Genomic DNA, 15,249 nt, shown 5'->3' on the forward strand with positions numbered 1-15,249 from the left:
TCCAGGTGGCCTGATCTAAGATCTAAGAGCTAATTATTCTTGATCATCAAAATCCACCAAAGTCTTGATTTCATAGGTCCTGGATGCATGGGTAGCTCGTTTCTATAGTCCTCCCCCAAATTCTTGGCCTTGATTAAATATTATCTGCTTTATTAATAACTATGAGAATAGAGTAAATAAAACCTCAGAAGTATAATCTATCTTACAATTTAAAAAGTACTTTCACATTCATTGTCTCACATGTATCTTATAATACCGTGAGGTATATACAAGGGATTGTTTCTATTTTGCATAAACTGAGGCTCATCAAGGTTAACTGACCTACCCAGGGATATACAGCTAGTTAGCAGTGAAGCTGGGACTAGACACCAGGCTGACATATTTGAACTCCAAGTCCAGTTCTTCCTCACTCTATTTCTGTGAATCTTCTGGTGTCTGAGTCCCACAACAACACTAAAGATCAGTTTTAGCCCCAATAAGTTGACCCCCTAAAACTAGTCTGCAACCCTTTTACTTTGATGGATGTCCAATCGCCAAGCCCAAAGGATGTTTCAGACCTTTTCTTACTTGGCCTCTTTTCAATATTTGATACCACTGACCATGCCATCCATTTCCCCCCCTGACTCTATTGAGGAATAACTGACAAATATAATTGTACATATTTAAAGTGTGTACAAGGTGACAATTTGATATACATGTACATTATAGAATGATTACCAAGATCAAGATAATTAATACACCCATCACCTCGAATACTTAATTCTTTTACTTTATTTTTTGGCTGCACCATGTGGCTTGCAGGATATTAGTTCCCCGACAAGGGACTGAACCCATGCCCTCTGCAGTGGAAGCACAGAGTCCTAATCACTGGACTCCCAGGGAATTCCCTCTTTTATTTTTTTTAATGGTGAGAATGCTTAAGATCTACTCTCAGCAACTTTCAAGCATACAATATGGTATTATTAACTATCGTCACTAAGCTACACATTAGATCCTCAGAACTACTTCTTCTTATAAAGTTTGTACCCTTTGACCTACACCTCCCCATTTCCCTCTCCCCCTGCCCCTGGCAACCACCATTCTATTCTCTATTTCTATGAAATCAGCTTTATTTTTTTTAAGATTCCACATAAAAGTCATACCACATGGTGTTTGTCTTTCTCTCTCTGGCTCACTTCACTTAGCATATGCCTTCCAGGTTTATCTATTGTAGCAAATAGCAGGATTTCCTTCTTTTTTTATGGCTGGATATTCCATTGTATATATATACACATTTTCTTTAGCCATTCATCCCTCGAAGGACATTTAGGTTGCTTCCATATCTTAGGTATTATGAATAAAGTTATAATGAATATGAGATACTGATTTCAGTTCTTTCAGATATATACCCAGGAGTGACTGCTGGATCATATGATAGTTTTATTTTTAATTTTTTCAGGAAACACCATACTGTTGAGTCCTTTATATATTTTGGATATTAACCCTGATCAGATATTTGGTTTTCAAATATTCACTCCATCCTTCTTGAGTGCTTCTAGAATCTGTTCTCAGCCTCCAACCTGAGTCGTGTCATTCAAGAGCATGGTTTTAACAACTATCTATCATAGTGGTTAGAAATGATGTTCCCCAGATCACCTGCATCAGAATCATCTGAGATGTTTATAAAACAAAGCAGATTCCTGGACTCTATCCTAGATTCTACTGAATTAAACTCTGAGGTAGGGCCACAGAAATCCACATTTTAAACTAATCTCTGCTACCACTGACTCTTATGTGCTACCAATGGCTCATGTTCAAACCTCTCTTGTGAGTTTAGGCTAAACTTCCACTAAATAATTCTTTTTTTTTTTGGATGTCGTATCTATTTATTTGTTACTCTTAGAACATCTTCTTTTTGACCAAGGACAGCTTCTGTCTCTTGACAATCTGTTCCTTGCATTTTTCTTTGGCCTCCTTCATTCTCTTGACCAAAAGTGTAGCATATTCTGCAGTCTCTTCCTTATTTTTCTTAGCATGCTGTTTCTTCAGAGCAATATGCCGACGTTTGTGTTGCAGAACATGTGGAGCAACAAGACGCTGAATTTTGGGTGCTTTAGTCCTACGTTTCTTACCTTCTTTGTTTAAGGGCCTTCTCACAACATAATGGTAGACATCATCTTCTTTATTTTTTTAAATTTATTTTTTAATAAATTTATTTATTTTTATTTTGGGCTGCCTTGGGTCTTTGTTGCTGCGCGCGGGCTTTTCTCTAGCTGGGGTGAGCAGGGGCTACCCTTCGTTGCGGTGCTTGGGCTCCTCATTGTGGTGGCTTCTCTTGTTGCAGAGCGCGGGCTCTAGGTGCGCGGGCTTCAGTAGTTGTGGCTCATGGGCTCTGGAGCGCAGGCTCAGTAGTTGTGGCGCACGGGCTTAGTTGCTCCACGGCATGTGGGATCTTCCCGGAGCAGGGCTCGAACCCGTGTCCCCTGCATTAGCAGGCAGATTCTTAACCACTGAGCCACCAGGGAAGCCCCATCATCCTCTTTAGAGAGCTTAAAAAGTTTGCGGATTCCAGCTCTTGGGCCCCAGGCAATGCAGCACAGTTGTATCAGCAAATCTAGAAATATCCTTCTCACCTTTTTTCAAAATGACCAAATTCAGGACACTCAGATTGGCATCCACAATGCAACCCTGTACAGATCTGCACTTTCTTTCTCCAGTCCTCCTTGGCCTGTGACAGGAATGCTGTTTACTCAGTAGCAAGCAGACGCGGCTGTGGGTCGTGCCACCCGGCTTCATGGTCCCTTGTTTGTCACTCTCACCACTGATTTGGACCACATAACCCGTCCATTCTTCACCTGGAGCATCAGCAGCAATTTCCATGGCCATAAACTTCTCACAGATGGTACAAAGTTTGCGTTCATAGTTCACTTCAGTGAGTTTCTGGCAGACAGTGGCTGGGAAAGATGTTCAGCTTCATCCTGAAGCAGCCGTTCACCTCCAAGGTGCTACGGAAAAGAGCTAAATAATTCTTCTTGATGCTTTAAACTCAACTTTCCAAAACTGAACTTCTTTTTCCCCCTTCCTATACTCTCTCTCAGATAAGGATCTACCCATTCACCCAAGTAAGAAATTTGAGAATTGTCCTTTACTCACCCAGCTCCTGCCCATCTATCTGTTCATCACATTATCTAATTTACTCAAAAATCTCCTTCTAAAGTATCTTCCTGAATCTGCCTCTTCAGTGTCACTGCCTCAAGTTGAGGTTCTCTATTAACATCTCTTATCTGGACTCTTACCAAAAAAGCTTCTTAACTAGGCCCCAGCCTCTTTTTCCTCCAATGCATTCTCCCCAGTAGTCTGGGTTAATTTTCTTTTAAATGCAGATTTGGCCCCTCCCCTGCATAGATCCTTTCAGTGGCTTCCCGTTAAGATCACTAAGATCAAGTTCATGCTCCTTACCAGGTCTGCTGGATTCCTTTTCCTCCCATTTTCCAGCTCCCAATCATAAGCTCCAGCAAAATAAAAGGACTTGCTGTTTCCAAGTTCCGTGTGGTCTCATGCCCTCCATGTCTTTGCAAATGCTATTCCCTCAGCCTAGAATGTCTCTGCCCATTCCTTATCTGATGATTCTGACCATCCTAAGATCTAGCTCCAACACCAGCATTTCTCTGATCTTTCCTTCCCTAACCTCCCGAGGCAGTTAATTACCACTGCCTCTTATGCCTGTATTTTGACATGTTTCCACTGTGATGCCCATCGAATTATCCTGCAATGATTTGATTACAGGTCTGTCTTCCCTACCAGACTGCATACTCTTGGATAGCAGCGTGAGTCTTTTACTTATCTCTGCATTCCTTGCAGAGAACCTGGCTCATGAAAGTACTTAACAATGAACAAAGAAAGTCACAATGGTAATAATAACAACAAATAACTAAAATGTATTGAAGCTTCCTATATGCCGGTTATAAAACTAATCACTATGTACATACTATATAATTTATTTCTGCAACAACTCCATGAGGTAATATTATTATTTCCCTCATTTCACAGATGAAAAAACTTGCCCAATATCCCATACAGAAAACTTGGCAGACCCAGGATTCAATCCAAAGCCAGAACTCTTAACAATTCTACAGATACTCTGAAAAGAAGCTTAAGACAATAATGAAAGGACATCATTTTGACTGGATCTCACAAGGACAAACCTAGAATATCTATCAATCTCCTAGCCAATATGCATAAAAAAGCTGCATCCCTCAGACTGTGAAATGTCCAATCTTCTAGGGAGATAACCCACTCTAACGGAGGGGAAAACGTTACATGTTAAAGTGGAGTAAGTTCCACAAACTTTTAAGACACAACAGAAACCAAGTCAGAAAATCCTGATGCCTTATGGAAGTCTCTCTGGCCCTTGGATGATACATGAATTACAAACTACGACAAAGGAGATTCCCTCTATAGACTAATAACTAGAGAGAAAATAGGAAAATTTAGACAAAATGGTATCTTCCACGGCTAATTGTGTGAGTATTACATCTGACCTCCCAGCACCTCTAGTCCTATCTCATGCATCTCGGGGTTACCTGTTATAATGGCTGCCACCACTCAGTCGACTGTACTGCTCCTTCTCCTGGTGGCTGGCACGGGAAGAACTGCTCAGGTGCTTCCTCTGCTCTTTGGTCTTCTGAAGGACCCGTTTGTATGAAAGTGTGCACAGCCAGCATAGCAATTTCCCATCTACCTGGAAGATGAGGAGACAAAGATAAAGAAGGAATGTGCTAGTGCAGTGGCTGAGAACATGGGTATTAGGAGCTAGAACCTCTGGTTAAGTCCAGATCTGCCACTTACAAGCTGTGTGACCTTACGGAAGTCAGCTGGGTACTCATGGGGTCAATTTCTTCATCTATAAAATGAAGGATAATAGAACCTACTTCAGAGGGCTGGTGCAAGGATCTAGTGACATAATGTAGGTAAAGCATGGTGCAAGGTACATAAAAATTGCTCAATAAAATAGGAGCTGGGGATTTCCCTGGTGGTCCAGTGGTTAGGGCTCCACAATTCCACTGCAGGGGGCACATGTTTGATTCCTGGTGGGGAACTAAGATCCCACATGCTGTGTGGTATGGCCAAAAAATTTTTTAAATAAATAAATAAAATAAAAATGAGCTGCTAATTTTATATATTTTTTAATTTTGTTTTTCTTCAACTTAACACAGACCAGAGCAAAGTTCCCATAAGAATTTCAAAAGACACAAATATCTCTATGGTGCTCATCAAGGAAAACACAGCAGGGAAAAGAGAAGACAGAAGATGAAACATAAAATTTATAATTTAGCTTTTCCTTTTCCTTTTTTTTAAAATTTATTTTATTTATTTATCTTTGGCTGCATTGGGTCTTTGTTGCTGTGCATGGGCTGTCTTTAGTTGTGGTGAGTGAGGGCTACTCTTTGTTGCGGTGCATGGGCTTCTTATTGCGGTGGCTTCTCTTGTTGTGGAGCACGGGCTCTAGGCGCGCAGGCTTCAGTAGTTGTGGCACATGGGCTCAGTAGTTGTGGCTCGCAGGCTCTAGAGCGTAGGCTCAGTAGTTGTGGTGCATGGGCTTAGTTCCTCCGCAGCATGTGGGATCTTCCCAGACCAGGGCTCGAGCCTGTGTCCCCTGCCTTGGCAGGCGGATTCTTAACCACTGTGCCACCAGGGAAGCCCTATACTTTAGCTTTAATACCTTATAAATGGCTCATAAAATGGTATGCTGGATATCTTTTCTCAGATGGAAATAAATGTCTCCAGAGGGCTTCCCTGGTGGCGCAGTGGTTGAGAATCTGTCTGCTAATGCAGGGGACACGAGTTCAAGCCCTGGTCTGGGAGGATCCCACATGCCGTGGAGCAACTAGGCCCGTGAGCCACAACTACTGAGCCTGCGCGTCTGGAGCCTGTGCTCCGCTCAACGAGAGGCCGCGATAGTGAGACGCCCGCACACCGCGATGAAGAGTGGCCCCCGCTTGCCACAACTAGAGAAAGCCCTCGCACAGAAACAAAGACGCAACACAGCAAAAATCAATTAATTAATTAATAAACTCCTACCCCCAATATCTTCTGTTAAAAAAAAAAAAAAAGTCTCCAGAAAAAGACTGATGGGCAAGTAGCTTCCAGGGCCCCAATCCCTGGTGGTGGCCTACCATGGCACTTTGTTTGATTTAGAAAAAGTTGATCACTTTGGGCAGAAGCAGCTCTGTACCAGGGTGCAGGGCACAGGGCTAGGAAAGCAGAATGGGGCTTCCACAATCCTCTGAAGCCGGGGTGCCTCTGTACAGCACTCAGATGGCAAAAGTAAGTTTGTGGGGTGGCCTGGTACAAGTGGCAGGGCAGCAGAGCTGGTTGCAGTTACTCAGGTTGAGGAGGGAGTGTGCTGATATTTCATGGAATCTTAGTTTTCATGTCTTGCCTCTAAATTACATCTTCTGCCCCATCTTGAACATGGGTAAGCCAGACCATCATTTACCTAAAGTATTTGTCTTGTTAGCAAAAGCTTCTTTGCACCTTATTCTCCTAACCTATTAGCAAGTCATCCGTCCGAATCTACCCACTTCTTTCCAACTCCACTGCTTCCACCCAAGCAAAGCCATTCTTACTTGTCACAACTGCAAGACCCACCCAAATGATCTCACTATTTTTCTCCAGATCAACCATTTCCACATAGCTGCCAAAGAGGGCTCCTTAAATGTAAATCTGATTATGTCTCTCCTCGCCTTAAAATATAAAATCTAAACTTTTTACCATAGCCTATGTTGACTTAAATGTAGCCTCTGCCTGCCTTTATAAACTCATTCTCTGTTCACTCTGCCTTCTTTCTGTTCTTCCCATCTGCCAAGCTCATTCTTGCCTCTGGGTCTTTTCATAGCTGGTCTCTCTTTCCAGGATCTTTGCCCTCCAGGGCTTCCCATGGCTGCTTCCTTCTCATCTTTCCTGTTTCAGCTCAGATTTTATCTCCATGCAGGTCCTCCTGATTGCCCAATCAAAACTGGCCTCCCCAGTCACTCTCTACCATATACCCTATTTCCTTATAGCACTTACACCTAAAATCTGTGTTCATTTATTTCCTTGTTTGTTCTCATCCATCTCTTACACACATAAATAAAAGCTCTGAGAGAATAAGGTCTCTTCTGCTTAGTTCATCAGTGTATTTCCAACACCCAGAGCAGTGTCTGAGACATGATGAGCATCTAATTATTTGTTAACGAATGTATAAATGAATTTTGAAACCAAACTTCAATTTGCTGCATTTCATGGTTATGGGATATGGCCTGAAGGTCTGACTTTAGGAGGACTTCCCTGGTGGCGTAATGGTTAAGAATCCACCTGCCAATGCAGGAGACACGGGTTTGATCCCTGGTCCGGGAAGATCCCACATGCTGCAGAGCAACTAAGCCCTGTACGCCACAGCTACTGAGCCTGCGCTCTAGAGCTCGCAAGCCACAACTACTGAGCCCGCATGCCTAGAGCCCATGCTCTGCAATGAGAAGCCACCGCAATGAGAAGCCCACACACTGCAACAAAGAGTAGCCCCCACTCGCCGCAACTAGAGAAAGCCTGCGCCCAGCAACAAAGACCCAATGCAGCCAAAAAAAAAAAATAGGAGACCTTCTCCACGAAAGAGCTTTCACTGAAGAAGGGTTTGAAAACAAAGCAACTGCACTGAAAGAGAGCCAACATTAAACATGAAAATCACACACTGAACCACAGGACACTTTATTTCAGATCTCTCCTTCACAAACTTTAAAAATATAAAATCACCCTCTCAGAATTAAACTATCATAAAGAAATAATCATAGATAACACTGGGTACTTATCATGTGCCAGATTCCTTCTGAAGGGGTTTACACTTGACCTTCATAACAACGATGAGGTCTGAGCAGCCTCATTTACGGATGAGGAAACTGAGGCACTGATAGATTAACTCACCTGAAGTCACACAACAAATAAGTGACAGACAAAGATTTCAATCCAGGCACTCTGAGTCCAGATCATCCACTCTCAATCCCTAAGCTTGGTCCTCCTAAAGTTTATAAATAGATGATTGAGGATGCCTACAAATACGCAAACTCTTATGATAGGATTGTAACTAGAAAATAGAAACAATTAATTCTAGTGTAATCCAAATAATAATAATATAGGTACCATTTAATGAAGTATAGTATATGCTAGGCTCAAAATTGTTTTATAAACCTATCTCAATTAAATCTCCCTATGCCCTTGTGAAGTAGCTACTGTTATTCCCACAGTAAAGATGACAAAACTGATGCATAACAGGAGTAAATAATTTGCCCAGGATCATTCAGCTAAGCCAGAAGTGGGCTGGAACCCAGATCTATGGGACTAAAAAGCTTGTGCTCCAACTATTATTATATGTTACCTTCTGATTACTAATTCAGCTTCTCTAGTATCTTGATTCAGGGAAGAGGTGCCCTGGTTGGCAGGCAGGAGTATTCTGGTCACTGGAAAGTTACTTCCTCCCATTGTAAATTAATGAATTTGGTTACCACGAATCAGCTTTTGAGAGCCTAAGCATCTCTGAAAAGCATCTCTGGACACTGAGAGTTTCTGTACTATATTCTTTCATTCAAAAAAAATTTATCGAGTACCTACTATGTGCCAGGCTGCTGGTAATACAGCATGAAAACAGATGGACAAAGAACTCATACTTTAGTGGGGGTGGACAAACATGTAAACAAACAAGATAATTTCTCATAACGTTACATGCTATGAAGACAATAAACAGGGTACTATGATAGAGTGATCGGGGGAGTTAGTAAAGAAGGTCTCTGTGAGAAGCTGGCAATTGAGCTGAGACTTGACGCAAGGAACAAGTTATGACACTCTGGAGAAGGCTGTGTATCAGGCAAATCCAGCCGGCACAAAGGTGGAAATGAGACTGGTATATCTGAAGGACTGAAAGGTGGCCAGTGTGGCTGGACCAAGGGAGGAGGAGGGGAGTGTGATGGAAGATGAGACTGAGAGTCAGGTATGGGCCTTGCAGGCTATGGAAGGAGTTTGGGTTTCATTCTAAGTGCAACTGGAAGCCAGTTGAGGGTTTTAAACAGACCAAATCTAAATCATTTTAATTCCACCAAGGTACCATCATTCCACATAGAGGTTTATCTATATCATCTTCTTGTGGTCTTTAACTTCAACAGATAGAAACATTTAAAGAGCCAGATAGTAAAACTGGTAACAGACTATATCCTGCTTAAGTCACAATCTCTCCTTTAAAGAGTTTTGTAGAATTTTGCCAATCACCACTTCACTTACAAGGGATGTTGAACACTGTAATTCAAATTCTCATGAAATACTAACCTATGAAATGTTATAATATAATGGTCCACATTTGATAAATGAAGAAAACAAAGGCTGAATATCTTCTTCAAAGTCAATAACAGAATTTGGAGAGGAACTGAGAAATCAATCTTGGTTATATGTCTTTTTAACACAATTGGCCCACCTGAATTTCTCTGAAAGAAAAAAATATCCAGAAAAACACAGAGATTTACCTTCTTTCTATCATCTTTCCTGTCAAATGCACACTGCTGCTTGCACTGTTCACAAGAATATGGTGGTCCATACTTCTTCTCTGAATTTGTGCAGCGTTGGCATTTGTTGCCAATAAATGCTGCAATTATGTTGCAATACTGACAAGGTTTGGGCTTAAAGAGAAAAAAAAAAGTGTCAAGTAAGTATGTTGTAAAATACCAGTGCATTTTTTTTTCCAGTGCATTTTTTAAAGCAATGATTTCTATTATACACAGTTCATTAGTCATGGTAAAAATGCATTCCCAACTTCATAAATTTCCTTTTACACTGATCCAATAAAGCCCAATTCCTAACACCATGTAAAGTGTTTTTCTGCACAGGACTATTGATTTTTAAATAAATAAACAAATAACAAAAACCCATTAGCATATATGCTGGGACTTCTCTAACCAATTCAACAGAACCAGCTCTTGGAGAAATGAGCAAGTGCGTCCAAATTTCTGAAAAGGCCTCTTTGACATTATTAGTGTATAAACATGTGGGGAGAATGCCTGCAAGGACACAGTATGCTGAACCCTAACACTGAAAGAAAAAAAATCATTCATCAAAATGAATAGTCAACTGTTACCAAACAAAGAGGTCACGTCATAGGATTCATCATTCCCCTTCTCTTTACATACTGGTTACTGAAGCTTCTCAAGGAAAATTATAATCACAATCCTGCCACAGTGACTATAAACACAGAACTCCTTAATACTAAGTATTAGCTAAGTTTGAAAGCTAAAACACTACATAAATTTTTCTGAGAACATTTTTACGCATAACTAGGTCTTCTAATAAAAATATTGTAATTATATTAATAGTCCACAGAATGTACGGTCCCAAGAGACCTGACTGTTAGGTACAGAGAAACCCTACTTACCGTTCCATACAACTGCACATTCTGAGCACATTTCTTGCATATTGTATTGGTTTTACTGTTAAGGAAGAAAGAGACACAAGGCTTTATAAGAAAAAAATCGTTTTACTTACAACATTTGAAAACTGATTCTTCCTTAAGTCCAAGGAATTTGTTCCTTACTAAGTGCCAAGGTGGAATATGGTTTGGACATTTGATTAACTGAAGGGTGAGTATCTGGCCAGTAACTCTTTTAATTATTCTGTAGTTATAAATTTTATTAGCTCAAATACAAGGAGGCTTTGGTTAAAATGAAGAGTGAGTTATTTATGATTATGACATCTCCAAGTACCACTAAGTAAAATTATCAGATATGCAAAGGACCCTGAAAAGAATATTATGTTAGACCAAAATGGACTAGCAAAAAAGAAATTAATTCTCCTCAATTCAGATGAGCAGCTGAGAAATTCGAGATGAGGAGTAAAGTATTTGTGTTTGGGATATAAGCTCAGAGACTCTATCCATGTTGACCTTACTCTATGTTCTCCTCTATAAGTAAAAGTATGTGAAAATCCCTGATGTGGGGAAATAGATGCTAACACCAAATATTTTTTCAATATTTCCAATTTCTCTAAGAGCTAAGCACTGACAAAAATAAACACGCCCTTTCCCTTGTGAAGATCCAAGTCATAATATTACCTACATGCCTAAACTGATAAACTGCCTTGGGGAAAAAATATTATCTTCAAATAAAGTCTAACCCTTCACAAAGGGAGGTACAAACAAATGCTTCATGTTTAACAACAGTTTAAACAATATTTGGGGGCTAAAAACAAAATCATATAAAAATCCAGTATATTGTTACTTTGTGATTTTTTTCCCATACAGTTCCTATCAAAGTGACTACAAACTTAAAAGACAAAAGAAAAACCTCAAAGTAAAAATCATTAAATTAAAATGAGATATTCAAACAAAATATTTCCCAGGGCAATTTTCTGCCATTTTAAAAAGGCAGTTCAGGGACTTCCCTGGTGGTCCAGTGGGGTCTAGTGGTTAGGTCTCAGCACTTCCACTGCCGTGGCCCAGGTTCAATCCCTAGTGGGGAACTAAGATCCAACAAGCCACGGGGTGGCCAAAAAGAAAAAAAAAAGGCAGTTCAGGAAGTGAAGTACATTGAAAGAGACCTCTAGAAAGAGGATTAGCATCAGTGATTCTGTGATGTTGAACATTTGGGTTTATTTTAGATTTATTACTCAAGGAGTGGGACATATATATCAATATATACAAATGCTCTTGACATTTTAGAAAAAAATGCAAAAAAACCTATTTCTATAATCCATCTTGAATTAATTTTTATGTATGGTGTGAATTAGGGTTATACTTCAAAGCTCACCCTACACACAGAAATAAATTTGAAAGGGATCATAGGCCTAAATGTAAAAGCTAAAATATAAACCTTCCAGAGTATATTCTGTGTGTCTCCATTTACATGAAGTTCTAGAACAGGTAAAACTAATCTATGGTGGAAAGGAAAATCAGAACAGTAGTTGCTTGGAAAAAGCAAGGAGGGTGGGGACTGACTGGGTTGGGGTTAGAATCTCTGGGGTGATAGAAATGTTTTATATTTTGATGGGGTTTAGGGTTACACAGATATATACTGTTTGTAAAACTCATTGAATGATGCACTTAAGATTTGAGCATTTCAATGTGTGCAACTTTTACCTCTAAAAAAATTTAAAAACCATAAACAAATATTGAACTCTAAGTTAATGATATGCATGCTGAAGTGTTTAGGGTCAAGTACACTGATGTCCCCAACTTTAAACTGCATCACAAATAAGATGGATTAATACACTGATGGATAGAGAGATGGATAGATGGAAAAGTAGTAAGTGTAAATTGTAGAATCTAAGTAGTGGGTAGATGAGTGTTTACTATCTAGTTTTTTTAGCTTTTTTTTCTTTGAAAATATACATAACGAAATATCAGGGAAAATATTCCTAGAATTGAAATGAAGCTGACCAAAATTAGGCTTCTGGGTCCATGTGTGAGCTGGCAAACAGACCCCATCCTGCTTAAGGCAATATTACCTACAGCCACGGTTCCCCAAAAGTTTAACTTACTATACCAATAAACCACTTTGCTGCTATTAAAAAGTCCCCCAAAGATGTGTGTTCATTCACACCTAAATATTTTTCACACTTTTCAAAATGAGATTCACACAAGGCAAGTGTAAAGGCAAGTGAGTTTTTTCAAATGTGACTAGGGCTAACAAACTCTTTATCAGACTGTCACATTTTCAAAAGTATCTTCTTTTGGCTTATAAGTTCTTCAAACTCTGCATATAAATATACTAGAGCACAAGGCTCATGTTTTACTGTTGTGGGATCGGTTTCTTAGTGTCAAAAATGTCAAAACCATAATACAGGGCTTCCCTGGGACACGGGTTTGATCCCTGGTCCAGGAAGATGCCACATGCCGCGGAGCAACTAAGCCCATGGGCCACAACTACTGAGCCTGCGCTCTAGAGCCCGTGAGCCCCAACTACTGAAGCCAGTGAGCCCCAACTACTGAAGCCAGCGAGCCCCAACTACTGAAGCCCGCGTGCCCAGAGACCGTGCTCCACAACAAGAGAAGCCACCACAATGAGAAGCCCGCACACAGCAACGAAGACCCGATGCAGCCAAAAATAAATAAATTTATTTATTTTAAAAACCCCACAATATAAAATTATCAAGGATGTGAAAAATAAGTAACTAATAATTTAAGCAATTAATGAATAACTAGGGAAAAATATGTGTATTTTACTTCCATTGTGTTATAACAGGAAATGGCAGAATCTGTGTATAATGCAATTGATTACAAATCTATATATTACAATGCAACTGATTACAAATCTGTATATTGAAATGCAATCGATTACAGATTTTCAAAGGAAAAGCTCATGGTCAACGAAAACTGTACCTCTCCTGCTGGTACTCAGTCCTACAGTAGGTACACTTCACAACAGGGTGTGCAATCCGACATTCCTGAAATGAAATGAGGATATAATTTTAAAAGGCAGTCAGAAATGGAAAGTCTTCAGTAGGAGGCAGAAGACCTGGGTACTATTCCAAGCATAGCCACTGTGCTTGAGTGAGTCACTTAAACTTTCTGGGACTAATTTTTTTTGTCTGTAAAACTGGCACCACCACCCTGCATTGATGTGGGAGTTAAGTAAGAATTTATATGGAACTAGTCATAAATTGTAAAACAAAGGTATGAATAAGCCTCAGACCTAGGGAATGAGAAGCCCTGGATTCTAGTCCAGTTCTGCCTCCGCCACTGCGTGATTTTTGAGCAGGTTCACTTGTGAAATCAAAGTACTGAATTAAAATCATTATTGCTTACATATATAAAACTCCCTTAAAATCAATAAATATATACATATACAAACATATAATCAAATATGTATTTTTTAAGGCCAAAAAGGCATTCAGACATTTGACTTTTTGAGTTCTCTCATACCTAGTAAACAAAAGAGACAAAGTCATGGCCACTGAAAGCATTGATGACACACAATTATGAGTTAGCCATACCAGAGACACAAACTCTGGATTATCTGGAGATATCTCAACATCACTCTCCAGCCGGCTTGGTGACTTTTAACTGTCGCTTCACAGCCCCTCTATTCATTTAAATAGGCAAAGCAAGATGAAACAACTTAAAAGAAAAAAAGAGAACTTGGACCTTCAGGGGTAAAAACTGATCAGCAGCTGGTTACTGCGACGACAGAAGGTCACTAACTAGAAGCTGAAATATCATCCTTTTGCTTCGTGCGTTTGACTGTGGGGCTTTATTATAAAGCCTGGCTACCTCCGACTCTGGAACTGGCTGAAAAGTGCCCGTGAAGCGCCCAGTTCGACACGATCGTCCCAGACAGCACCCAACTCTGGAGTTCTGTCCCAGGCGGGGCAGGAGGTTCCTAAGCTTGAAACCCGGCAGACCCCGACGCGGGAGGAAGCCAGCCCAAAAGGGATCTCCGCCGCGGCTGGTCGAGGGCGAGCGGGGGGACCAGCTGTCCCCTCCCCCGACCTCACGGGGTCCGAGAACAATCCCTCGCTGTTGCTAAGCACCCGGACACGCCGGCCGCTGGGGCCTGGACACGGCCCGGGTCTCCCCCACGTGCCCCGCCAGCCCCCGGCGGAGCGGGTGCGGTTCCGCAGCTAGGCGGGCCTGCCACGCCCTGCCCGGGGGACCCCGCCGGGCGTTCCCACAGAACCGGGAGCTCCGGGCCGCGCCTCCAGCGTCCCAGTTCCCGGCTGCCGCCCCAGCCCGCGCACCTTGCACAGCTGCTGCCCCTGAGACAGCGCCTCGAAGGGGAAGCGCTGGTGGCACTTGGTGCAGGCGTAGAGCGCCGCCATGTCCGGCCCGGGCCGTGCTCACAACCCTACCGGCCCGGCCCGCCGCTTTATCTGACAGTCTGAAGCACAACCTGGCGGCGGCAGGCTGCGGGCTGCGGCAGGCGGGCGGGTTCTCGTGTGCGAGCGGACCAGGGCTGGCGCGGCGGCGCTGGACGCCCGTTCACTGGTTCATTTTGACGTCTATCAAGGAGGAAGGGGCGGAACACGGAGCTTCTTACGACTCTGATTCGGTCTGGACTGGAGTACGCCACTTATGACGCGCGCGGCCTCGATTATGTAAAGCGCAGTCACGAGGGGGCGCCGCTGGGAGGGAAGGTCTCCCGCGGGGGACTCTGAAGTGCCTAGGCTCCTCCCACTTCGCTCTCTGTTCCCGCCCTCGCTCCTCCTCTCTCAGCAGCTGGAGCCACCGTGCTTCTCGCGATATCTCCACGGAGTTGTGATGTT

The 15,249-nt window shown here is 41.9% G+C and overlaps 1 protein-coding gene across 1 annotated transcript in view; it reads right to left on the reverse strand.

Annotated features, from left to right (window-relative positions):
• Positions 1-14,953, reverse strand: part of FAM76A (family with sequence similarity 76 member A) — a 26,215-nt gene extending 11,262 nt beyond the window's left edge. Inside the window, exons 1-5 of the mRNA XM_060140880.1 lie at positions 14,725-14,953; positions 13,367-13,431; positions 10,427-10,481; positions 9,525-9,677; positions 4,563-4,720 (exon numbers count right to left, since the gene is read on the reverse strand). Coding sequence (XP_059996863.1) covers positions 4,563-4,720; positions 9,525-9,677; positions 10,427-10,481; positions 13,367-13,431; positions 14,725-14,805 — 512 coding nt within the window. The 5' untranslated portion in view covers positions 14,806-14,953. The remainder of the gene's footprint in view (positions 1-4,562; positions 4,721-9,524; positions 9,678-10,426; positions 10,482-13,366; positions 13,432-14,724) is intronic.
• Positions 14,954-15,249: the final 296 nt, after the last annotated feature.

The sequence above is a fragment of the Lagenorhynchus albirostris genome, chromosome 2 (genome assembly GCF_949774975.1).
Source record: "Lagenorhynchus albirostris chromosome 2, mLagAlb1.1, whole genome shotgun sequence".
In the NCBI taxonomy this organism is placed as follows: Eukaryota; Metazoa; Chordata; class Mammalia; order Artiodactyla; family Delphinidae; genus Lagenorhynchus; species Lagenorhynchus albirostris.